At 26.4% G+C, this 27939-nt stretch overlaps 1 protein-coding gene across 1 annotated transcript; it reads right to left on the bottom strand.

Moving 5' to 3' along the window:
* Positions 1-2: 2 nt before the first annotated feature.
* LOC100215976 (acetoacetyl-CoA synthetase) lies at positions 3-27759 on the bottom strand. Its single transcript, XM_065807928.1, has 18 exons — positions 27504-27759; positions 26267-26425; positions 25706-25809; positions 23449-23569; positions 23163-23273; positions 20972-21069; positions 20776-20890; positions 20602-20683; positions 18001-18142; positions 16477-16557; positions 12981-13105; positions 12828-12892; positions 12608-12730; positions 10152-10265; positions 9240-9365; positions 726-795; positions 475-639; positions 3-381 (listed from the first exon to the last, which is right to left on the bottom strand). The coding sequence occupies exons 2-18, from the start codon at positions 26376-26378 to the stop codon at positions 147-149; spliced, it is 1989 nt and encodes a 662-aa protein (XP_065664000.1). The 5' UTR covers positions 26379-26425; positions 27504-27759; the 3' UTR covers positions 3-146.
* Between the last annotated feature and the right edge of the window lie 180 nt (positions 27760-27939).

The following is a 27939-nucleotide window of genomic DNA, read 5'->3' as shown; positions in this document are numbered from 1 at the left end:
TAAGTGAACAAATATGTTTCAAAAGCTTAAAATTTTAAAAACTGTTTGAATAATAAATTAAATTAAAAAACTTAAACATTTTACAAGCTTTATTATATTTTGAATTTTTCAAATATTTAAATTGAGCTCTAATAAAAAATTTAGCTTTAAATCCGAAGTTCGGTAATATTATAGTACAAATCAAGTGATTCAGGATTTATTAAAGTTCCTCTCTGCTTAACATCTTCACCATTGAGAATTTTTTTAACAGCAACTTCAACCTTTTTACCGCTAACTGTGTAAGGTATGTCAGCTATTTGCAATATTTTTTCTGGTACATGACGCACAGATAATTCTGAACGAATTAAAAAGCGAATTTGGTTGACCAGTTCATCTCCCAACCTTTATTTAAAAAAACAAACAAAAATAAATTTTCACATTTTCAATATCGCCACATATTTTTACACTTATAGGTGTTTGATTAATATACCAAACCTCATTCCAGTCTCCATTTTTATGAACAGAACTACACGCTCTCCATTACCAGTTTCCTGGCCAATGCATAAAGTGTCACTTATTAGAGGAAACTTCTTTTTTGTGATGATATTGTATATTTCAGCACTACCAAACCTCACACCACTAGGATTTAATACGCCATCACTAAAATATTTATTTTAAAATTATCAAAAGCTAATAATAATTTAAAAAAAATTTATTTTTTAAAAAATGTTCCAATTAAAACCAACCTTCTTCCTAGCATAACAATACCTCCAGTGACACTATTAATTATACAATAATCTCCATGTGTCCAAACGCCTAAAAAAAAATCATTTAATAATTAGTAATGAAAAAAATACTCAACAGGAATAAAAATATCAAAAAAACTAAAAAATGATAATAAAATAGCATATTCAACACTATTTCTAGTAGACTAAAAGCTATTGGTTAAAAACTATTTTCTGATTAAGCATTATTACTCGTTAAAGTTTAAAAGTCTCTTGCAAGCATTTACAAAAACACCTTAAAATAAAAATGTTTAAATTTTACAAGAGCTAATTTAGACAATTTTCAGGCCATATAACATATTTGGATAACAATTTTGGGCTACATTCAAATTCAATATGAACTACTAAATGTAATTTATATCTATATTTATACTTTATCACATAATTTTACTGGCACTGTCTTAATATATTTTGCACCTTTCAAGTGTGAAAAGCCTACATTTTTTTTCAGAAAAAGAAGAAAAAAAAAAGATAAACAAAGTTTTTATTTCTGTAATAAACATAAATATAACCATATATATAATTTCTGTAATAAACATAAATTTAACTATATATATAAATTTTAAATTAACTTCATTAATAATATACCTTATTGTTCAACCATTTTGAAATCAATCATTTAGTATTAGCTATTTAACTTTGTTAAATAGCTAATACTAAATGGAATGTTAACTAAGTGTGCAAGGAGTGTTACTTAACAAAAGGAGCTAAGTTTTTTTGAAAAATACAGACAATTAAAAAAAAAATTAAGTGAGCACCTAAAATTTACTTTTTTCAGCAACAACAAAAATGCTAAACCTAATACAACTTTACGTCAAGTAACATACAGAAAGTTTATAAAATTTATATAACTTTAGTCTAAAAACAGATAGCAAGTTAGATATATTTAAAAAAATCTTTGTTCTAATTCATTTTCTAAACAGATATAAAGCTAATATATCATTTATAATATATATAGTATATATATATTTTAATATATATATTATATATATTATAATATATATATTTTTTTATATATATGTCTTATATATATATATATAAGTCAGATCGGGTTATCCTGCTACTGGTAACATGTAACCCAGTACAATCTGCTTCATGTCCTGCTGCCTTGTAGGATACGCCTTTTTAGGCTAGGAGAAGCCAACTCTGACTTAAAACACCCCCTGCCTTAGGGCTCTTGGTTGAGTAAAGGCTAGAGATGGTGTCTCGATAAAAATACTCATCTTGGGCAGATGTTAAATGCACCTGGCTACTGTCTTGTAGAACGCCTCCTAGGCAAAGACTTAAGGGGTAAACAAATTCAATCTGTTGACCAGCCTCGCACCCCTTCTTCATCTATTAGGCTGGCGCAGATGTATTTTTAATACATTGTTTCCAGTTTAGGATGTTGAATGTTGGATCTTCATGACTCAAGGCATGGGTTTTGCTTGTGTCTCTGTTTTTATGACTAGGCAACTCATTCTATTATCTCCTAATGAGGGTACAGCTCTAAAACTCAGTTTTATGGTTCTGAGGCCGGCTGGTTGCCAGGTTTCCCAAACTCTGTGGTAGCTCTCAGAGAGGCTGATTCCATCAACAGCTGAAAAATATCAAAGTATTAACAGTGCCATGTTGCGCATGGATGGTGTCCCTGTTTGTACTTTTGGTGTGCATTGCGGAGGCCACATTTGGAGCCCTTTGTTACAGCTTAGGGTTTATTAGTAGTAATGAGGCAATTGCTTGGGCTATTAAACAGTGTTCTGAGTACTACCTATGCTTTGAGTCAAGTTCATCAATCTAATTTAAAAATGAATAAAGTCACAAAAACTATAAAACACAAAAAACCATTATCATCACCAAGTTCTCTAAACCCATCATTCACTAATGTTCGTGGTCTTCAAAGTAACTTTTCTTCTGTTGAGTCTTATCTCTTGCAAAGTTCACCAGACCTACTTGCTCTTTGTGAGACTAATTTGAGTTCAGCTGTCTCATCTTGTGATCTTAGTGTTGATAGTTATCTTCCTTTAATTCGTAAAGACTCCAATAGTCACATGCTTGGCCTGGGCATTTACATTCGTAAGAACTCACCCATTTGTCATGAAACTAGATTTGAATCCACAGACTATTCTTTCATGTGCTTTCGTTTAGCACCACTTCACTCTATTGCCTTTCTCTTTGTTCTATATCGCTCTCCTTCATCTCAAGATTGCACTCTTTTTGATGTTATTTCTGATCATATTGACCAAGCCCTCTCTCTTTATCTATCAGCTAATATTGTTGTTGTCGGTGACTTTAATGCTCACCACTCTGAATGGCTTGGCTCTAGTGTCAGTGATTCAGCAGGCATTAAAGCCCACAACTTTTGCCTTTCTCAATTCCTAACTCAAATAGGATTTGGAATGGAATCTCTTGTTCCCTCTCGACAATTCCAGGTCAAGCCTCACTCTCCTCCATGGTTTTACTCACACTGTGCTGCTGCGATTGCCAATTGAAACCGTTAATTCCATATTTATCAGCAAAACTATTCTCCAGAAAACAGACGTCTGTTTATTACTGCTAGAAATAATTGTAAAAAGGTTTTGTCTAACGCCAAAACCCTCTATTCTCAGGTCATGAAATCTCGTATATCATCTCAAAAATTAGGCTCTCGTGACTTCTAGAGAATCTTTAATAGTATTAATAATAGGGCAAATCTTTAATTCCACCTCTCTTGAATGGTTTAGACTTTGTCACCTCACCTAAAGACAAAGCTGAATTGTTTGCTAAAAACTTTTCATCAATTCATCTCTTAATTCCACTAGTTGCATTCTACCTGATATTGCCAACAAACAGGTTGATCCATTGCTAGACATTCGTATCACTCCAGCTTCTGTATCTAAAGTGATTTTCTGCCTAGATTCTTCTACAGCTTGTGGCCCGGACAACATACCTGTTATTGTCTTGCAGAAGTGTTCTCTGGAGCTATCGTCTAAACTCTCAAAACTTTTCAATAAATGTTTATCAGAGTCTTGTTTTCCAGCCTGCTGGAAAGCGGCATCTGTTATCCCTATCTTCAAAAATTCTGGAGAGCGATCTGATTCATCCAACTACCGTCCCATTAGTCTTCTTCCTATCATAAGCAAGGTTTTTGAGTCTTTAATTAACAAACACTTAATTTCTCATCTTGAATCTAATAACTTCTTTCTGACCATCAATATGGATTTCGATCTTCTCGTTCTACAGCTGATTTGCAAACAGTAATAACTGATAGGTTTTATTGTGCATTAGATAAAGGTGGAGAGGTTAAGGCCATCGCTCTTGACATTTCAAAAGCTTTTGATAAAGTTTGGCATGCTAGTCTTCTCCATAAGTTTTCTTCTTATGATGTATCCGGCAACATCTTTAAGATTATTGAATCCTTCCTTTCCACTTGTATTATAAAAGTTGTCCTCGATGGACAGCACTCTTCTTCTTATTCTATAACTTCAGGGGTTCCTCAAGGTTCTATCCTTCGCCTTATACTCTTTTTAATTTACATTAACGATCTTCCAGATATTCTCACATCTAAAGTGGCATTGTTTGCTGATGATACTACCATTTATTCTTGTCATGATAAGAAACCAACACTCTCTGATTGCTTGGAGGGGGCATTTGAGCTTGAAAAGGATCTCACTTCTGCTACAGCATGGGGTTTACAGTGGCTGGTGAACTTTAATTCAGATAAAACTCAATTTTTTTCAGCCAATCGCTATTGCAATAATTTAGATCTTCCTATATCAATGAACGGTGATGTACTTGATGAGTCATCTACTCTTCATCTTCTAGGATTAACTCTTACTTCCAAAATTACAAATTAGTTGCAAAATTAGCATCTGCTAAGGTTGTATCTTTTTATCAAGCTCGTCACTTTCTTACTTCGGATTCTATTCTCTATCTCTATAAATCTCAAATCCGGCCTTGTATGGAATACTGTTGCCATATCTGGGGTGGTTCTTCTAATGATGCCCTTTCTCTTTTAGACAAGGTGCAAAAACGCATTGTAAACATAGTTGGACCTGCTCTTGCAGCCAACCTCCAACCGTTGTCACATCGTCGTAATGTTGCTTCTCTTTCTCTTTTCTACAAATACTATAATGGGCACTGCTCTAAAGAGCAGTGCCCATTATAGTATTTGTGCCATCTACTAAAATTCATTCTCGTGTTACTCATCATTTAATTAAGTGTCATCCTTTTTCTGTGACTGTTCCTAAGTGCTCCAAAAATACTTATTCGTCTAGTTTTTTTCCTCGAACATCAGCTCTTTGGAATTCGCTCCCTTCATCTTGCTTTCCTGATTCATATAATTTGCAATACTTTAAGTCGTCTGCCAATCATTATCTTGCTCTACAATCTTCATCTTTTTTCTTTCAGTAACTTCCAACTTTAATTAGTGGCTGCCTGCAGCCTTGTTGGAAGCGAAGATGTTTGAAAAATAAAAAAATAAAATATATATATATATATATATATATATATATATATATATATATATATATATATATATATATATATATATATATATATATATATATATATATATATATATATATACCACCACGTCCCTAGTAGTACCGCGCTCAACTTGTTTCTCCGCGCAGCGGCCTTGTTTGTCAAGGTTCGTGTTTCAGAGTTATAGAGTTGAGAGAGGGCTATAACCACTATTGAGTAGCCTCCTTCTGTAGTGGCCTTCTCGGGCTTGAGGAGGTGAATAACAAAAAAAAAAAATTTTAAATAAAATTTTGTTATATAAAAAGTAAACTTTATTGGTAGAAAGTCTTAACATTCTCCTGACATTTTCCGTATTTAAAAAAAAAAAATAGTAATAACAAGATTTTGTCTTGAAGACTGAAACTGTGCAATTGATTTCAGTATCACAAAAAATGATTTTAAAACTTTTTTTATTGGTTTAACTATTTACATGTTAAATTTTTGAACCAATCCAAAATGTTACATCTTTGATAAATTATTACATTAAATATATATGCTCTTTTTAAAGAAAATTAAATTCAAATGGAATACTAGATTGTTTTAAATTAAAGAACCATATATACAAATATAAGTTATTTCATTCAGTTAAAGATCTTTTTTCCTACTTAAAATCCTTTTTTCTATTTTTTTCATTTAAAAATTTAACCAACTGAAAATTATACTTTTTTTGCTGATTGTTTAATAGTAGCAGAAAAAATAATAATATTTTAGTTATTATAATAATAATATTTTCATTAATAATATTTAATTAGAGTATGAACCTACAACTATTACAACTAGTAGAAAATGCAAAATGTGATACTGATTATAAATTTGGCACTACTAATACTTAAAAATACAAAGCATTATAAATAAACCAGCACTTAGCTACAAGAATGAATCCATATCTACCATTAGTTAAAATTATGCAACAAATGTCTAAAAAAAAAATAGAGGACCCCTAAAAAAACTTTTTATTTAAACTATCATAATATTATTGTCCAACTTTTAATTTTAATTTGAGGGAAAGGAATATTTTTAATATTTCTTTCCCTCAAAACCACCATACTTGATAGTTTGGTGGGTTTTTTTTTTATAAAAAATAATAATACATATTCATTATTTTGTTAGTAATTAGTATCGCCACACTTTCTTTTTGAACTCTGAAAAAAAAACATCTTACTTATATCAATTTATAGATAAACTAATACACTAATTTGGTATATAATTAATAATTCTAATAATTAATAAATTATATTATTAATAATAATAGTAATAACAATAATAATAATAATAATTAATAATAATTATATATATATATATATATATATATATATATATATATATATATATATATATATATATATACATACATATATATCTTATACTGTCTATCTTATGCTGCTGTACTACTATACTGTACTATACTATACTATATATATATATATATATATATATATATATATATATATATATATATATATATATATATATATATATATATATATATATATATATATATATATATATATATATACATATATATATATATATATATATATATATATATATATATATACATATATATATATATATATATATATATCTTATACTATCTATCTTATACTGCTGATTTAGGTAAGCAGTGTGATGTTATACTAAAATAGCCTGCTGCCGGGGGCTTCAGTACATACATCGACTGACAAATAGCCTGACTCGCAGCGGAGTGCTGCTATATCGACCAAGGGTTTGGTATAAGGCAGCAATCTTCTCATTCATTATTCTTTGTTTTTTTATACTTTTTCTGAAAAAGCCGTATTGATTTAGATAAGCAAATCAAGTGAACAAGTGCTTGTATAAATATGCTATAGTAGATATACATACATGCATATATATACATATACATATATATATATATATATATATATATATATATATATATATATATATATATATATATATATATATATATATATATATATATATATATATATATATATATATATATATATATATATATATATATATATATATATACTAAGAGCATATACACATTTAGAAGAGTTAATAATAGTTAAAAAGTGTTAATAGTTAAAAATACCAACCACAAACAATCTTTTAAGCATAAAAAATAGGCAAAGGAGACAATGCTGTCAAAATATATTTGGCAACTAAAAGAAGAAAATATCAATTTAAAATTAAACTGGTCTGTTCTAATAACTGCACTTGCCTATAAAATATTCCCAACAAATGTGTGCTATGTTTGCAAGAAAAATGTGAAATTATAACCCATATGGATCAAGAAAACTTACTAAACAAAAAGTCTGAATTAATTTCTAAATGCAGCAACATGAAATAAATACCTTTTAAAATTATTATAAAAACAAATGACCTAACTAAAATTATCCTAATTTTAAAGAATTCTTTTTTAAAACTAATTTTTTAATTTTATGTAATTAATGTAACTTCCTGGTTATAAAATAACTAAAATTATTCAATAATTAATTATAACAATTCCCAACTTCCTGTGAAGTGTATTTTTTATATAATTAGGAATTTTTTGATATTTAGACATTCTTCCTGATGAACCTACAGAAGGAGAAACAGCCTGTCAAAGTCAAAATTAGGCAAGTGTTTTTACTAATTTGTATAAATATATATACGGGGCTTGTGATGAAGCGGACGCGATCATGCCGCCCTCATGAAACACGCCTGTAAATGGTATTTTTAAACCATCTAGGTGTGATAAACAACGCTCGCTCAGCTTATAACGAGAGTATAAAATCACGCTCATTCAAAAGTTTGGGACGGAAAAAATAATAACCTTTTATATGGTTTTTTTTATAAAATATTTGTAATTAAATTTTTTAGGTAATGATAAAACTTGTTGATTTAACAGTAAAACTCTGCCTTCCTTATATTATATCCTAAAATGAAGTACTTATATAAAATATAAGCATTATGTCACTTGCTTTCTGCATGTTTCTGTTTTACTGTTTTATCAGCATTTTCCATTTTGCACTAACATAATTAATGAACAGTTTGAAGTCGTTACAGCTAATTTTAATAATGGAATGTTAACTATTTTAACCAAGTGCGCGTGGAAACACAATGTGAATAAAAAATGTGCACATGAAATGGGAAAGAAAATTAGGAAATAACAAAAAGAAAGTTAAAGCTTCTGAATATTTTTAATTTTGTAAAAACCCAAGTAAGATTTATTTAATTTATTGTTAATGATATTCCACACATTGTTTATAATAAAAATAAATTTTCATAATGGAGATTTTTTTAAATTTATTTTTGTATATAGTATAGGTTTATTTTTTGACGATAAAAAAAAACGTTATTTAAATAAGAAATTATAAAAAAAAATATTTAATAATTATTAATTAATTTACGAAAAAATTAGTTATTAAAAAGTGTTAAGAAATATAAAAACCGTTAATAGTAAATATTAAGTTAACAGCGTTTTAAATACATATCAAAACGACGAAAGCAAAAAATTTTGGCCACGAATTTATTCTTCAGTACTATTATAAGAACTTATTAAGCACTTGTGTTTTTTTTTACCGTTAATAGTTTAAAAAAATAGCGATCTGGCGCAAATAAAAAACAAGAAGCTGAGAAGTATAAAAAACTACATTGTTGAAGTAGTATAAATGCGCTGTTGTAGATACTACTTCAAACATTGATGAATAAAAGTCGTATAACAAATAGAAAGCTTTTAATAAACACAGTCTTCCGCAATTTTCAAATTTCAAGATCGCTCTCACGGCCCTAACCCTGAGCGCGCATAATTACGCTCGATGACAACATATTATAATTTTACGAGCGTGATATGACACGCTTGGCAATTACAAATTGCTTTTTGTTACACTAATATATATATATATAATATATATATATATATATATATATATATATATATATATATATATTAATGTAACAAAAAGTAATTTGTAGTTGCAGTTACATCTATTATAAAGTTTAAATTTTCATAAATTTGGAAACCTTTGAACTTGTCAAAGTACGAGCTTTTATACTTCTTTCCATCTGTATCATTCCAGAAGAAGGTTGGCATAGAAGGAAATGGTTTTGTGCAAACTAGTTCCCCTGCGGCATCTTCAACCGATAGTCCTAAATTATAATGTAAGTTTTTCAAAAATGAGGCAAAGTTTTAATAAAAGATATATAATTGTAATTAAATAAATATTTTATTATAAAATTAAACAATATATCAATTTTACAGATTACTTTAGCAAAAATATTCAGAAAATTTTTATATTTTCTTAAAACAAATTTCAATATTTTTATAATTAGTTAAAAACTCAATTAAGCAAGTTTCTACATTGCTATAAGAATATTATATTCTTATAGTAATGTAGAAACTAGCTCAACTGAGTTTTTAAGTTAATATAAAAACTTGTTTTAAAAAATTTTAAATATTCGTTTTCAGAAAAGGCCAAGTGAAATAAATAAAAAATTTAGTATAAGCAAAGTAAAAACTATGAAAGAATTTATAGGTAAAATTAACGAGATGAAAAAAAAACAAGAAACAAAGAAATCCCAAAATTCAAATGAAAAAAAAAACAGTAAAATATATGGCTCAAAATTAGAATTAAAAATAAATAAAGATTAAAATTTAATAAAAAAGTAAAATTAGTAAATGAGATAAATTTAAGATAAAATAAACAAGAGAGAAAATTAATAAAGTACATAAAATCAATATAGAAGATAAATTAAATGAAAGAGATAAAGTTAATACAGAAGATATAAAATTAATACGAAAGATATAAAATTAATATGAGATATAAAATTAATTTAAGATACTTAAAAAAACTTAATAAAAGAGATAAAATCAAAAGTTATATTTTGTTAATAATTGCAAATTTAAATAAACAAAATAAAATTCTAAAAGAATACCATTTTCATTCCAACTATAAATAGCCATTGCAAGATTTTTGCACTGTATTTCTCCTCTATGCACAGGTATTACAGGATTCTGCCCAGCAAAACAAGATATGATATCTGTACCTCCTATAAAATTGTTTTATGAAAATCTATACACTTTTTATAAAAATAAAATTTATTGGGAGCTTATAATTTATTGCAAAGTAAAAAATCAAAAAAAATAAAATCCAAAATATATAATTATTCAATTTTGTATTTCTAAAACCAGCCTACAGTGGTCTTGAGACCAAGAGAAATAAGACCAGGAATAATCAGGAAGAGACAATCATTTTAAAAATTTTGTAAAATTTAAAAAAATCAATATTGTATCTGTTTAATCCATAAGTTACTTCTCCATAACCGAACCATACAAACTTAGGTCTTAGAGAAGTAAGTTGAAGATAACTCTACATAGAATCACTTAATCTTGACCAAGCGTAAAGAGTTTTGGATTAGAATGCACACTTTGATTGTTACTAATGCACAATTTAATTTTTTTTCTCAACATCTTCACTTCCAACAAGGCTGCAAGCAACTACTATTGGAGTTGGAAGAGAAAAGATGAAGTTTATAGAGCAAGATAATGATTGACAGATGACTTAAAATATTGCAAATTATATGAATCAGGAAAACAAGATGAAGGAAGCGAATTCCAAAACACTGATGTTCGAAGAAAAAAACTGGATGAATAAGAATTTTTAGAGCACTTAGGAACAGTTACAGTAAAAGGATGAGACTTATTAGAATGACGCGTAACACAAGAATGAATTTAGTAGATTGCACAAGAGATGATAGCTCTTTAGAGCAGTGCCCATTATAGTACTTATAGAAAAGAGAAAGAGAAGCAACATTACAAAAGGTCCAACTATGTTTACAATGCATTTTGAGGTTGGCTGCAAAAATTTAAAGTACTTTAAAGCTAAAATTTAAAAAACTCTTTAAAGCCAAAATCACCAAAACACAAATTAATAAAAATAAATAGAACAAATTTGAAAAAAAAAAAAGTTAATTAATAAACTACAAACTATTCCAATTCTTTAAAACTATTTATTTAAAGTTTTAAAAAAAAGTATTTATTTAAACTTTAAAAGAAAGAGTAAAATGGCAATTTAAATGGCAATTTAAAATAAAATAAAAATGGCAATTTAAATAACTCAACAAACTACTATTCAGTGTTTTTGATTTCAAATCTATGTAAGGTTTTTGAGGAATTAATTTAATTTTATACTTAATTTAATATTTTATATTTAATTATCAATTATTTTTATACTATTATTAACAAACTTTAATAGAATAAATAAATAGGCAAATAACTATTTGTTTTCAAAATAAATTTTGCATTTAAAGAATAGTAATCTTAAAAATGGTTGTCTGTTAATTGTTATCTTGTTTTATAAACTTCATCTTTTCTCTTCCAGTAACTTCCAACTCTAATAGTAGTTGCTTGCAGCCTTGTTGGAAGTGAAGATGTTTAAAAAATTAGGTCAGAACACAGTCTAGTATAGTGTAATTTAATGAGAGGTAATAGAAGTTTTTGTAAACATTCTTTAAAATATACTTTACCAGAAAGTGTAAACTCAGAAAGATAGGGTGCTGGTTTTTTGCCGCACCTGCAAATAGCTTGTCAAATCAAGATTTTTTTTAGCAAACTTATCATGTTTTGTGCATTTAAATTTCTTTTCTGCTTTTCCTCTATATTTGGAAATATAAGAGACCAGAATTTGCTGATGATTGTACTTGATATAAGTTTCATTATCTTCAATAACACATACATTTTTAGGAATAAAATTGTCATGCAACTTTCTGCAGTGGGTTGTTACACTTTTTTTCAAGTTTCAGAATAGTTATGCACTTAAGAAAATGCGTATCTTTAATGCTAAAACTGTTGACCAAGGTTTTCTAAACTGTTTAATATCTTGAAAAACCTCCTTTCTTCCACCACCAGATTTGTGTTTGATCAATTTTGTTTGGGAAAAATATTAAACAACACGACAAATGGTATAGGAAAGTACTTGCAACCTATTATTATATTGCAAGCTATTGAATTGTAGCTTCTATTTGGATTTTCCAAATATTTGTACATACTTTTTTCTTTAACGTCTTCTATTGTTATTTTTAAAACTAATTTTAGGTTAAATGTGAAAACTAAAACATTTTTTTTGAAACAGTAACATGTTGTAAACAAATTACTAATATAATATTATAAATATATATTAATACAACAACTAAAAAAAATGACTTTTTTATTCTTTCACATTTATTTCGTGTACATGCTTTACAGTTGTCAGTTGAACAGAAACCTATAAAACTGAAGTTTATAAAACTGTAAGAATGATAATGGAGATAAATGATAATAGCCATAATAACGTTAATTTTAGTTTATATATCCCTTGAATATATTCCTAGGATAAAAAAAATTCTAAACATACCTGTAATTGAACCAAGCAGAACATTATTTTTTATGGATTGATATACATAATCATAACTTGAATGCTTCAGAGGTGATCCTGTTGATAGTATAGTGTGAAGTGACTCCAAGTTGTGAGTTTTGACTACAAAAAAAAAATAACTAAAAATAAAAACCAAAACACGAAATCACATAATTCTGATCCATTCTGAAATAAAACATTGTAAAAAAAAAGTTCAAACTTGGGTGTATAGACTTTTCTTCTAATGCTTCTATCCATCTGGCTCCTGTCCCAAGAATTGTTATTCTGAATGTTTGAGTAAAAGTCAAAACTTTTTTTGTACCATAGTATTATTTAAAAAGTGGCAAAGAAAAAAAAGAAGAGGAAAACATACTTAATTTCATCAACAAGATCCCATAGTACATTTGGGGTTGGCATCAAAGGAGATCCATCATAGCAAACAACGGATGAACCAAGAGCTAATGCTGAAACTAACCAGTTCCACATCATCCATCCAGTCTGCAATTTTATGTAAATAAAATGTAAATAAAAACGTTTAGTGATACCTAGGTTTTGGTTTTTGGTATTGAATTATTAAACCCAAAATTTCCGCTCAATTTGGTTTTCACATATTTCCTATTTTGGTCGATCACTATATAAAACTTATACTGCGTGTTTAGGTGAGCAATTTGACACCATACTGAAATACCCTGCTGACAAGGGCTTCAGTACATACATGCAAGGTGGTACCGCTATATAAACTAGGGTTTGGGTTGGGGCAGTAGTAAATAGTAACTAAATCTACTTTATTTTCTGTATTTCTTCAGCAAGAGCGCTCAATATATGATATGCTTTATATATTTGTTTGACAAGATAAAGTAAAAAATAATTACATGCTGTAATTATTTAACTGTGATTGCTAACACATGACTTTTTAGTATTTTTACTTTATCTCGTCAAACAAATATATATATATATATATATATATATATATATATATATATATATATATATATATATATATATATACATATATATATACATATATATATATATATACATATATATATATATATATATATATATATATATATATATATATATATATATATATATATATATATATATATATATATATATATATATACAAACACACACTATCGTCCTTAATTATTCAAATGGTTATTCTTTTTAACATAGGATATCAAAGTTTTACTTACTGTTGGAAGAAACACTGAAAACAAAACCTGACTTATATGTTATCTTTCTTTTTATAAACTTAATAAATAGGAAGTCCCAAATTAAAAAAAAGTCCTATTAAATTAATAAAAGTCCCATTAAATTATTTTATAATTCACTTGCCTATTTAATCAACCATTGCAACAATAACTGCTTTACATATTCTTGGCATTCTACTTCATGACTTATCCAATTTGTCAAAGTCAATTTTATTCCATTCACTAATAAGTTTGTTCCACATCTTTTGCCATTAGACATTACTTTTAATTCATCCCAAAAAAATCCAATAGGAGAGAGATGTGGTGATTTGGGAGGCCAAATCATTTTATTCAATATTTGATCATTCTTGAAATCAGTAAAATAACTTAAACAATGTTCTGTAGAATATGTTTTGGATATAAGCATTCAGTTTCTTCTAAAAATAAATAAATAGCTTACCATTAACCCAACTTTCTGAATGTACAGCATGACTTTTCAAAAATAACCAAATAAAATTCCACATGTGGTATTCCAATTAAAGCAGTCCTACACCTTAACACTACATTCAATATGTTTCACAGCTAATAATAAACACTATTTTATAATACATTCAAAGAATTTTCTTCGGACAAACAATCTTTTCTTGAAACCAAAGATTTAAAAACTTAAACGTGGTCCACATTGTCCACCTTGGCGTTTTTATTATTTTTATCAAAGCATTTTAATCAAAGTATTTTTTTATTTTTAATTATCTATTAATGCAAAAATAAACTTTAAAAAATCATTAAATTAAAGCATTTTTTTAAAAAAAGTTTATGTTATTTGAAATATTATCAACTATAGCGTTTATTAGGGAGAACCTTTTTTTGAAAAACAATTTTTAAAAATGTCTGCTTTCTAACCCTAAATGTGTTCTATATAATCAAATAATACTGGATTTGAAAAGTTTTTAAATAAAAAATATTTTGAGGGGTCGCTCAAGTTCTTTAACATTAGATAGGTATCAATAAAAACCAATAAAAAAATTCTCAAAATTTTTTTTTTCAAATAAATTATATAAAAGCAAAATTATATGAAAGTTTCAAAAACTATTATCAACCTGCAAACAATCATCAAAAATTACTGTTATAGATTTAACTGCCTAAAAAATGGCATTTTTTTAACTAAAAATAAAAAGTATGAATTTTTACAAAATGTTTTGATTATAATTTTTTTCTTAATATTTTTTGTTAAATTATGATTTTTTTTTAAACTTTTATGAAACGCAGCTGCATTGATTAAAGGTTTGGGTTGTGGCAGCTATCGCTTTTTTCATTAACCTTTTTTTTCCTTTCTTGAAAAGTTAAAGTACGCATGTTTAGAACTAAAGCATATAAAATATATAAGGAAATTGCGCCCTTAGATACCTATAATCAGTTGTGTGTGTGTATATATATATATATATATATATATATATATATATATATATATATATATATAAATATAAATTTGTATAAAATCACTTAACAAAACTTTTTCTCATTTAACACCGTGTTTCATCAATAAAGACTCATCAGAAATGAATGATCAAATTAATAAAACTTCAATTTATACCAAAAATTAAATTACTGGAAGTTGCAAATGTCTTAACTACTGTAAATTTACACACATTTTTGGAATTTGCTGACACTATTATAAAACGAATTCTTTAGAAATGATTACTTATGTTTTTTTTTAAAAATATTTTTCAAAAGGGGGATTTAATTTAACTATTATTTGAGCTCATTTATTTTCATAGTTTTTTAGAAGAAACTTATTTTTGTGACTACATTTAGAAATTAATTCACATTTTTTGTTTAATAAGCATTCTCGGTTTGCATGAGTAATTATTTCAAATTTTCTTGTAGGCATAGTATGCATTTTTTGGAAATATTATTATATGCAGGCGCTGTTTTAAGGATGGACCAATTCAGTATAAAATCATCAATATTTTTACCTTTTAATTCCCATATATATTTTGACAGCATGGTGTTTTTTGAATACTTTTTATTTTTAAAAAGATTGCTTATGATTGGCAAAACGTTTTTTCCATTCACCCTCTGTTATACCAATATGTTGTTTATCAGGTACATTCTTAGAGGAAACAACACATTTATATAACACATTTTTTGATAAACAACTTCCACTCATTGGAAAATTGTTTTTTTGTTTATTATTACAATTTTCTGCAGTTTTTTTATTTCTTTTTTGTTTAATGAAGCATTATTTTCTTCTATAAAAATAAATGAGCTCAAATAATTGTTACATTAAATCCCCCTTTTAAAAAATATTTTTTAAAAAAAGCATAAGTAATCATTTCTAAAGAACTCTTTCTATAATAGTGTCAGCAAATTCCAAAAATGTGCGAAAATTTACAGTAGTTTAAGACATTTGCAACTTCCTGTAATTTAATTTTTGGTATAAATTGAAGTTTTATTAATTTGATCCTTCATTTCTGATGAGTCTTTATTGATGAAACACAGTGTTAAATGAGAAAAAGTTTTGTTAAGTGATTTTCTACTAATTTATAACTACTTTTTTAAAATTTCACAATTAAAATCATTATTAATTAATTAATAGTTTTTAAAAGTTTATAAACAAAAAATAAGATGTGAAATAAAATTAAAAAAGTGAACTTCTTAAGTAAAAATTACCGTTGTATAATACATAATAATATCTCTTGATGACATATTGCCATGTAGCATGTGTTCCTTTAAGTGTTGAATCAAAGTGCCCTTAAAAAAACCATTATTATTATGGTATTTATTAATAATTGGGCAGTTACTAAAAATCTGAACTGACTTTTAACAGCAAATACTTGCTTAGCTAGAGATTAAATAAAAATATCATTAAATAGAGTTTTTAGTTTTTTATTTTAATTAGATTTGACTTCAATCAGTCTTTTTCTTTGGATTTAACTCTAAGAGGAGTTGAACTGAAAAGACTTGTTAACCCAAAAAGTCGAATTAAAAGGTCAAGGGCAATTTTTTCAGACAGTTTTATTTTGGTTTATAGTTGCTCTATGTCTTTTGTTTTCCACTCATACACATTGCATTTCAAAAAACGCAAAAGTTATTTGACAATAGGGCAACACTTTGACAAAGCTGGCAGATTTTCAACTTTTTTGACAAAATTGATGTCATGAGTTTCAAAGCAGTCAATCTCTGTTTTGGCATAATGTGATAACACTTTTGGTCAAAATACACAATTGTCATCAACATGATAACCATTGATGAACAGCATTAATCTCTCTTTGATAAAATCCTCTTTACAGATAGCTTTGTTGACTATAAGGCCACCAGAGACAAAAAAAAAGCTCAGAAACTCCTTTGTCAAAACCACCTAGCCAAACACCTTAGAATCAAATTTGCTCTAATTTTTAAATAATTAACACTCGCCAGAGTCTGCCATTTGGTTTGTTGAGTGTGACAGTGTGTAATAAGACTCATTGTCAAGGATGACTTTTTTTCCTGAAAATTGTGATAAAGACAATGTTGGTCTTGATCAATCAAAGTTGGTCTTGATTCACTCTTTTTGGCTCTTTTATCAGCTAAGTATACCATGTTTTGTAAAGGTTTTGATGTCAGTGTACAGGCCAAGAGCTTTAATAATAGGCGAAATGAGTGCATTCAAATTTCAACCAGCTTGCCTTATTGAATTCTGATCAATGTGATCAAACATGTTTTTTAAATGCTTGATGACATTGGGGAGTCATGATTTTGACCATATGATCCTTTTCTTGCACTCTTTTGTGTCCAGAATTGTTCTCAGCACTTTTGATTATATCATATATAGTGCTTCATGAAATTTCTTCAGATCAAAGTGATCTACGGTAAATTTATTATTCTGCAATTTATTATTTTAATAAAACTTGTAAATCTGTTTTCTTATCTTTTTATGCTTGGAAACCATTTTTATCCTAATTTTTAAATATTATTTAAACACATGTAATTTAACTTATAGAGAATTAAATAAGCTTTAAAATGAATACAAAAGTTAATAAAAAATATTTAGCTTGTAGCATTTAAAAGTCAGTTAAAGTCAGTCCATATTTTTCTTAATACCCTGTTATAAAATGTATCAATCATTTTCTACTAATGTAAACAAAAAACAAAAAAAAAACGCATAGTTGCTTCAAACATTAGTACAAATGCATAAATTGAACAAATTATGCTTACACCAGCTGAATGTACCATACACTTAGGGGGTCCAGTAGTACCAGATGAATACATGATGAATGCAGGATGACTAAAAGGCAGTTGCTGAAATTCCAATTTTTGATCATCAGGAATGTCTTCAATAAACTTTGAAAGAAATACACTGTAAAAAAAAGTACAAAATATATAAATACATAACTATCATACATTTCTGCTAATATATTATATATGTACTTATATACTCTGCATATATAATATATGTAGAAAAATTTCAATGCTTTTTCAATTTCAATAACTCTTAGATGCATTAGTCCCCATTAAATTAATATTGGTATTGATATGTTAAGAGGCAGCAAGACATTTAAATCTTTCAAAGCTGGTCAACAGTAGATGACCGCCTGTAGTAAGTATGTTTGTCTAGTTACTTACTATCTATTATATACTATGCTTACAATCATACTAGTAAGCACACTTTCAGTTTCACTTTAATCTTATTTATAAATTTTAAACCAACTTCACCTGTTATACTTTTAAACCAACTTCATCTGTTATCAAGTAATAATTTGTTTTATTATGATTATCAATTTGTTTGTAACTTTGTGGTTAAAAAAATGTGTCTTTGATTACATTTTTTAATATTTATCTAACAAAATAACCCATGTCCTCCTATTGCTGGTAACATATTAGTTCTGTGAGCTGAGGTATTTTACCGAACCCTTTTTCAAATTAAAACTTTTGGATGAGATTTAAATGCCTATAATTTACATTAGAAACTTGTAATAAAAAATGTTTGTTAATATATATATATGAGTAAATTTGGTGAACATTAAAAATTTTTATGTTTATTTCCAAGTAGAACAATATATGCTCATTACTATTTCTGGAATTGAATATTTTTTTGTTTATGAACATTTGACTTTGAAAATCTCATTTGAATTTAAACATCTGATTAAACATCAAGATTTGACTTTAAACATACAAAGTAAAACAAAATAAAACAAAAAAAATTAAACTCTTTAAACTAAAGTCTATTGATGCCAATGCCTTGTTGTACAAAGGCTTGACGCTAGACATTCCAAAAATTTTTCACCTTAATAATGTATTTTGTAATGTATTTTAGTACAAATTTTTTTAAATAAGCAATTTATCTTGAAAATAGTACTTTTCAAAAACAATACTTCTAAACAATGTCAATGATTGGTTAGCAGAAATGCACATGCATGATTTATTCTTAATTAATTAATAAATTTTTAAAATTGAACATATATACACTATAAGAAAATTAAAAAAATATTTCTTTGAGTTAAAGTTCTTATTATAAATTGATATATATTTATTTTTATATAAAATAAGTATATTAATTTTTATATAATCATTCTTATAAATTATATGTATTTATATTTTCAGAGGAAAAAAGTATTCTATGAAAATTTGATGCCTTCGAAGCCTTGGCACCTGTGAAAATCACCCAATGTACCTGCCTTCTACTAGGTCTGGTTTACATTAGGGATGTAATTTCATAATCTTCAAAATTCATAATCTTTTCTATTAAAACATTAAAACAAAAAAAATGCAAACAAAGTGTCATAAAAAACGACCTTTTCAATTTTTAGATAAAAATTGTTGTTTTTTGTGAATAAAATTTAAGCAATTCATTTTTATTTGAAACCATTATTATTTCTAAAATCTCTATGAAATTCTGGTTCTTTTGAGATTCAGGTTGATATACTTTTGAAGAAAAAAAAGTTCAATGATATATGGGAGCCAGTGTGTAATCAAGGGTCATGGTGAGTGACCTTTTTCAAAAATTAAATAAAACCAATGACTTTTCAGTTACTTTCAAAACAAAGTTCATCTGTTTTTTATATTGGAAACTGGAGTTACCAAAAAGTCACATCCCTATTGTACATATATAATTCAAATAATAATTGCATTGAATATGTCACAGACATTGCAAACACCAAAGATAAAACTATTATTCAATATAAAATATAATTGTAGCTAAAAGATTTAAGATAATAAAGCCTGTATACACGTCTATTTGTTGCATCCTGTGTTCTAGTCTGATTTAGTTTTAATTCTTTATAGTACATTGGCTATGGAGTGATATAAACAAAATGATGTGAAAGTTTTGCCTAAAACAGCAAATCTCTAAACTGCCCAGAATCGAGAGCTATTAAAAAAGTACTGGATAATTACTAAAGGAAAAATAAAAAAAAACAAAAAAACTTTGCAAAACAAATAAAGATTTGAAAAAGTCATTTAAAAAAGCATCAAACAATTTTGATTGATATTCTGCGTGCTTATGGGTACCACCAAAGCAAAAGCTCGAAATTTTATTAGTTGACAGCAGGAATAAATTAATTTTTTATAAATATTTTATCTTGTATTGATTAATTAAATTATTAATTGATTCTAAATAAAAATTGATTATTTTATTTTAGTAGTTTTTCTTCTTTCACATTTATTTTGTGTATATGCTTTATTATATAAAAACCTAATTATAAATATATAATAAATAATATAAATTTAAAATTTTAAATAATAATACGAATCACCTTTTCAATAAGTTATAAAGATAAAAACGATAACTAAAATTTATTTACAAATATAAAAACCAACCACTTATTAATTTTAGATATGTCTGTTTCTGCTTCAGAATTGATATATGAACATAAAACTACTTTCTCAAGACAATGCAACCCTTAAACCACAAATAATATAATTCAAAATGTTAGTTAATATATAATTTTGAACTTATATATGAAAATTATTCATTACTAAACAAAGTAATACCGTCAACCACACTTTGAAGCTTTTTTAAGTGATCGTGTTTTTTACCATTATATATGACACTATCTACAGAGAAAATCACTTTAGGGAAAATCTGTTGAAACCGATCTAAGACACCCTAAAGTTAAAAAAACATTAAAAAAAAAAAAAGAAAAGTAATAAGAATCTTAAAGATCAAATAATTTTATTAAGTGTTTACTGAAACTCCAAACTCTGGCGAAGTTGAGCTCCATATTGCACCAAGACTTGTTGTTGCTAACATTGCAGTTACGGCAAATTCACAGTTAGGAATGTAACCTAATGTAAAATTCCAACTAATTTAAACCATGGAAGCATATAACAATAAGTGCACCAGATAATAATTTATGTTGCGCTCATTTAATAACTAACATAATTCTAAAAATCATAATTCAAAAACATTAAGAAAAATTACAAAAAAATTCCCAACTATTACTATAACTTTTGCATTTTTTGTAATTCAGAATCTTTAAATGTGAATTTTTTGTAATTCAGAATCTTTAAATGTGAATTTTTTGTAATTCAAAATATTTTAATGTGTATTTTTTGTAATTCAGAATATTTTAATGTGCATTTTTTGTAATTCAGAATAATTGTATACCAAATAGTTTTAAGGTAAATGTTGTAAATGTTAAATTGCTCAATATAATGTTAAAAAATCAGCAAACATGACTTAACTCATTATTTACAACAAAAAAAAAAAGGAAAAAAAAAAGAAGAATGAAAGACTATGGAAAAATAAAAGAATGCAGTCACTATGAGGTCAGTATTTTATTTTGACTTGTGACCAACATATTAGGGTTTGATTAAATTCAAAAATTAGTGTGTACAACAACTTCAAGTAAAAATTTTACAATTATAAAAAAAGTGATGACTAAGATTGTAGAAATTGAGTCGATCTCTTTGAAATGTTTGTTTGTGGTTTGTTAGAAAGTGTTTTGAACGTGTATAAAAGATGTATATTAAGTTTATTAAGACCTAAATTTTCAGGGAAACATAAACTTTTGATTAAACTATCCTCAAAAGCATGGTAACAAGATATTTTAATATGTCTATTTTAATGTGCCTGTCTTTGTATCAAAACAATTTTATTTTGTGAGAAATGTTGCTCATATTTTGCTGAACTCTTTCAATAACAATGATGTTCGTTTTTGATGAAGTAATAATATAAAAGGGGAAACTCCAAATGTAGTAAAACTATGTGGTCCAACATCACCAAAAACACCACAGGTATGTTTCATTAGAGAAGAATGTTTGCTTGAGTAAGCCAACCATGGTCCTTGCTTGGGATGCTAGAAATGTTGAACAATATTGGAAAAGTGTTGGAACCAGCTGATTTCTGATTTTGGGTATCTGACTAACAATGGTTTTGATTACCTATCAATGGGTTTTAACAAAGCTTTTGAAATATATATTTATATTGATAATATAGATAATTTTGTAAACATTAAAGAATAAGGTTTTAATGCAATAATAAATAATTATAATAAATATAAATATACTAATCAATAATTAAAAAATAATTAAATCATAAGGTTTAAGTAACTTTTATTTTGTTCCTAAGCTCTAAGAAAGAAGCTTTTGCTTTTTTTGTAGCATTTTAAAATGTTCCATCAAGTTATTTTCATATTGTTTATCTTGGTATTTAAATGCTGCTGATTTTAATTTTGCACATGGCACTGCTGAATTATTAAAATGGTAGCTACTAAAGCTTTTAAAACAAAGCACAAGACAGCAATTATTAAATCTTTTTTTCTTCTCTAGTTTAGACTTAATCTTTACAGTTATTAAAAGTTTCACGAAAAACCAAATGTCAAATTTACAAAAGTAAAATGTCTCGAAGAAGAATATGTGAAAAAGAATGTCAAAAGAAGAAGCTTATAAGACTTTTACAAAATTGAATTGAATCTGTGACATAATCTTGAAGTTATCAAGAAATTTAATGCAAACTAAAAATAACACTAATAATAATGTTTCTAAACTATTTTAAAAAAAACAACTAAAGCAAATAGTTACAACCTAAAAGTCTATATCTGTCAAAAATGTCAATTAGTATACTCAGTGACAATTATGGCAATGAAATGGCCAGTTCAGAAAACCCAGGAAAACTACTGAAATACCAGGTCCCCAGATACGAGATGTGTACCTGGCACATCTCTAAACATAATTAGATGAATTGTATAAAGATTTAAAAAAAATTGAATAGTTTATTCACTATATAGTAATCGCACTTGAACACAAAAGATCTTTATTTAATGCATGATCAAAATCATTTTGATTTTAAATTATTCAAATTTTTAAAAAGAAATTTCAATTGTTTATTTATTAGTTAAAAACAATGATTTAAAAAATTAATAAACATTACTGCTTACCAACAACTCGGTCTCCTGTCTGAACACCTAAACGCTGCATAGCAGCAGAAATCTTAGCAACTTTAGCTTTCAGTTCAAAATATGTTATTTGTCTTAGTGGTAGCCCCTCACCTAAAGTTATTGCAACCTCATAGTTAATATAATTCAGATAACAAACTTTGTTAAAAAAACAACAAACAAAAAACATTACAAACAAGTAAAAAAAAAAAATATATATATATATATAATTATCTAAAATATTCATGTTAGAAAGTATAAAAAATTTTCTGATTAATAATTTACCGACCAGCTAAGAAAAGAGCAACATCGTCATCTTTTCCTCTAGAAAGTAAGTTTTCAGCATAATTTAATGCACTTCCATTAAACCATCTAGGAATATCTGATATTTTTTCTCTAACATCCACAACCTATATAAAAATTTCTTAAACTAAAATCATAAACTATAGATTAAAACATTTTTTAACAGAAATAAAAACTGCAAGAAAAAGTGCTTTTCTCTACATAATATATGCAGAAAAAATATTAGAGAAAGAAAGTTTTTATAGTTTTTTATTTTCACATAGATTGTTAAACGTATTATGGAAATTCGATAAAACTTAGTTTGTAAATTCTAGTGAATTTTTTCATTTCATTGCAACATACATTCTATTTCAACTCTATTTTACTATGAGATTAATGATAAAGTTTTTAATTTCAAGTTATCCTAATTAATCAGCTACTAAATAGAAAAGCAAGTCAAAGTTCGAATCTAACAAAATCAAATCAGAAGAATTTTTTTTTCAGCTTCCTATTTAGTTTTTTTTTTTTTTTTAAATATTAACTTAAAATTGGTAATTTGAGCCTAAACCTGATCATATTTTTTTAGTCCTGTAAGAAAATGGCAACAGTAAGAACATTTAGTAAGTAAAAAAAATCACTCAAAAAGATTCATCAGTTTTACAGTAGAATCAGAAGTAATGAAAGAGGAATATGTACAGAGAAAATTTAACTGGTACTTGAGACAACTTAGCACTGTCTGCTTATGAAGTGTTAACACATTACAACAGTGTTAAGTCTTTGTTGGGAATTGTTTTGGATAATACAAATGTCACTGGGCTGTATGCCAGTCTTAAACAAAAACTTGGCAGAACAATTCATGAAATTAGTTCATGAATTGTTCTGCCAAGAAACTAGAACTTTGTAATATGATTGAATGCAAACCAGATCCTAGTGTGTTTGGCTAGGACTTTGTATTATACAGTCAGTTGAGCGTGCTGTAAAGCTCATTTCTGAAGTTTAAAAAAAAGTTTATTCTTTACAGAATAGGCTTGGTTTAGCATTACGAAAACAAAAAAGTAAAATAGAAAGTTTAATTCTGAAAAAGATTATGATATTTATTTATTGTTCTAAACTTTCTCTTATTTCCCTAATTTTATAATGCCAATATTCCCAGATTTTATAGTCAATTTTGATTTTATAATAAGAAAAATTATAATACTAATAATTAAAAAGTACACACCTGTTATATTAGGTTATTTTAAGTCTTTTATTTTACCCAAGCCAAAAATAAATTGTTGTAAAAAATTTATTATTTTTTTCAGTAATATTTTGCACCTGTTGAGCTGAGAATATTTTGAAACCTAAATAATTTTATTAACCTTAAACTATTGATCAGAATACAACGCTGTATAATTGGGTGTTGTGTGTTAAATTTGGATGAAAAAGTGAGTGTGCTGTTTGCTTTATTTTTAAAATATTAAATTTAAAAGAAAAATGAAAAAAGGGTAATGGTTTTAATTGAGCTAATAATCTAACATTCGTCAGATAATTTTCACGATTTTACGCATAACTGTTGGGGATTATATTCTGCTTCCCTTCTTCTCCTACCATTGGTTGCTGCTGTCCTGTATTATATAGCATATGGTGTATTTAGCATGATAAATTGTTTTATAATTAAAAATAGTAGTTAAAAGGCAAAAACTAAAACTGAAGTAAAAAGCGAAACTTTCTTTTTGCTTTTTTTTTTGCTTTCTTATTTTTAGGAAAAAATTGTTTTCTTGTTTAACAAGATATATTTTGTGGTTTCTAAGTGCAACTTTTAGTAATAAGTGTAATTTTTGTTAGTGCTATTTTTAATGTGGCAAAAAAAATTCCTATTTTAAATGAGGAAAGAGCTCAAAAAAATCTTCTCCTTGTAAAAAAACTGTAGGGCACAGCATGTGAAACTTTTTTAAAAAGTACAAAACAAACCTTCCCTATTATTTATTGAACTTAAATATAGAGTAGATTATTATTCATGAATTTTTTTTATCATTTATTTACTTATCAACTGGACCCACCACTTTTATTAAACCCAAGTTAAACAACTAAAAAAGAAATTAACAAATTTAACACTTATATAATAATAAAAATTTTGTAAAAACAATTTTCATACATAGATGCTATCTGCTCACATCCTTACTTGCCAATTAATAAATTTTATCTTTCTATCACTATCTCACTAATACACACAATTAGTGATGTTAAATAGTGTAATTAAAAAAATTTTCCTATATAGAGCATACCTGAATATAATTCTTTGAATAAAGAATACCAGAAAAACTCCAGAACTCTTCCCAAAAGACCTCATAATTATCAACAGACCAATTCCATAAATCATTATAGCAATCTAAAAATGTGAAAAATTTTAATAACACAAACCATTAAATTATATATATAATTAATATTAATAATTGTATATTATATTAAACAATTAAATTATCTGTATTAGCATTATAAAAGGTTAGGATATACATATCATACAAAAGAAACATATAGTCGAGTATACATGTCTAGTAAAAATTATAGTACTATACCTAAACTGTCAAAACTTGTTTACTTAGAAAACAAACAATTAGGAAGTGAGGCACAGATACTCTATAAACAATACTTTTACAGAAACAAAATGTAAAGCTTGTAAATATCTCAAAGTAAATTATAACTAAAATAAATACTTTAGGATGCTTAAAAAAATTATTTTTTAAATTTAAGAAACTTGAAAATCTTTATGAAGAGATTACCATTTTAAGGAATAATTAAGTAAAAAATGTTCGAAAAAAAAACAACATTTTTTTCTCAAAACCTACCTAATTTTAAGTGAAACTTTTTGTTCAAATGATTTTGAAAACAAAAAATGTTTGTTAGATACTTTAATTTCTGATTTGGCTGCCATAGAACTCTGTTAACATCTTTATTCATAATAAATATGAAGTTTTAATCAATTTTAATGAAAAAGATACTTGAAACTAAAATAAAGTAAAAAACCTATTTTCATTTAAAAATATTAAAAAAAAAAAAAATCTAATAAATTTTCTCTAATTAAAATTTTTTTTGTAAATGACATAAAAGTTATAGCCAATATGAAAACTTTTTCTTCGACAATATATAACACTATTTGATTTGAATAAAATATATCCATGTCAAATAACAACTAATTAATACAAATAACAAAGTTCAACAACAATGTAATTACATGTATTGACACCTAATCATCAGCTCTACATACCTAAAACACCACAGGATTGCCTGATGCACTCTACCATAATCACTCATTATTAACTTTACATTTACATAACTATTAATAAAATATCCTCACTACCATATCTGTAACTTTAGAAATCCCTCAGGAAACCATCCTTGAGCCTCTGCTTTTTTTACTATACATTAATAGACATAACACTTATATTATTGTTTCCACCAATCATTTTGCTATCAAAATTACTAATAATCTACTAATAACTAAAGATTCTATTTATGTACACAAAGCATAATTTGGCTATATTTTATGTTGTTTTACTTACAAAAAAAATTATAAAAAATAGCAGTTTATAAAATAAAAACATCAAAATCATTACGGACAGTGGAATTTTTATGTTGATGGAGAAATACTAACTGCTTTAAAAAAAGTTGAACAACCTTGAGTTTTTGTGTAAACAAACCTTTTCTTTTGAGATTCATTACACATACTCAACAACTAAGTTATGTTGATCAATAAGAACATTAGCTATAGTTAAACATATTTAGTCTCACCTTAAATAAGCATGCCAGATTTTAATCAAGTTTAAAATCAAATCTTAAACAATCTGAACTTTTCTCAGAACAAGGCTTTTAAAAATATTCTCTTTCAAAATTATCTATTTAATAATGCTAGTTTATTATACAAAATTTTTCAGACTCAAAAACTAAAAAATGATTTACATAGCATGGTACTATTTACTATTTAATCTGCTAATGTTAACATTTCTATTATTTAATACTGTAGACTCTAAAACTAAGTTCATAGCGTCCTTTTTTTATATTGAGTCTTGGTATGGTATTACTTACAGGGTATTACTTGGTCTGGTATTACTTAGATAAATAACTTTTTGTAGTCATCAATGAATGTAAGAACTTCCTCCAAAAATACATTACTGATTGATTGTCAAAACTAAAATATGATTCTGACATCATTATTAAGAGTCTCACTCTAATACCTTAAGGCAATAGCATATTTAAGGGTAATCAATGATTTGAAAAAATAGGACTTTATTATTTTTAATTATCCTTGTTTATGTTCTCACTTTTGTTGATATTTGAATTTGCCTCGATTTAGACTTTTTTGTCTCGCTTAACTTTTTAAAATTTTTTTATATATTTTTTTGCATCTTGTTTTTATAATTATTGCTTAGTCAATGTAGGTTTTTTGGTTTTTAGGGATACAGTACAATCTCTCTAATTCGAATCTCCTTTATTCGAAAACCTCTATAATTCGACTAAATGT

This window comes from Hydra vulgaris, chromosome 10 (genome assembly GCF_038396675.1).
Source record: "Hydra vulgaris chromosome 10, alternate assembly HydraT2T_AEP".
NCBI classification, from domain to species: Eukaryota; Metazoa; Cnidaria; class Hydrozoa; order Anthoathecata; family Hydridae; genus Hydra; species Hydra vulgaris.
This window is presented reverse-complemented; position numbering and strand designations above follow the sequence as displayed.

Bases quoted from the DNA above. Each gene is read 5' to 3' on its own strand.
- LOC100215976 (XM_065807928.1), bottom strand. From the start codon at position 26,378: ATGAATAAAGATGTTAACAGAGTTCTATGGCAGCCAAATCAGAAATTA. The intron at 23,570-25,705 runs GTATGCTCTATA...ATTTTTATATAG, and splicing joins ATTCAAAGAATTATATTCAG to GTTGTGGATGTTAGAGAAAA. The intron at 20,684-20,775 runs GTATTACTTTGT...TTGTGGTTTAAG, and splicing joins GCTTCAAAGTGTGGTTGACG to GGTTGCATTGTCTTGAGAAA.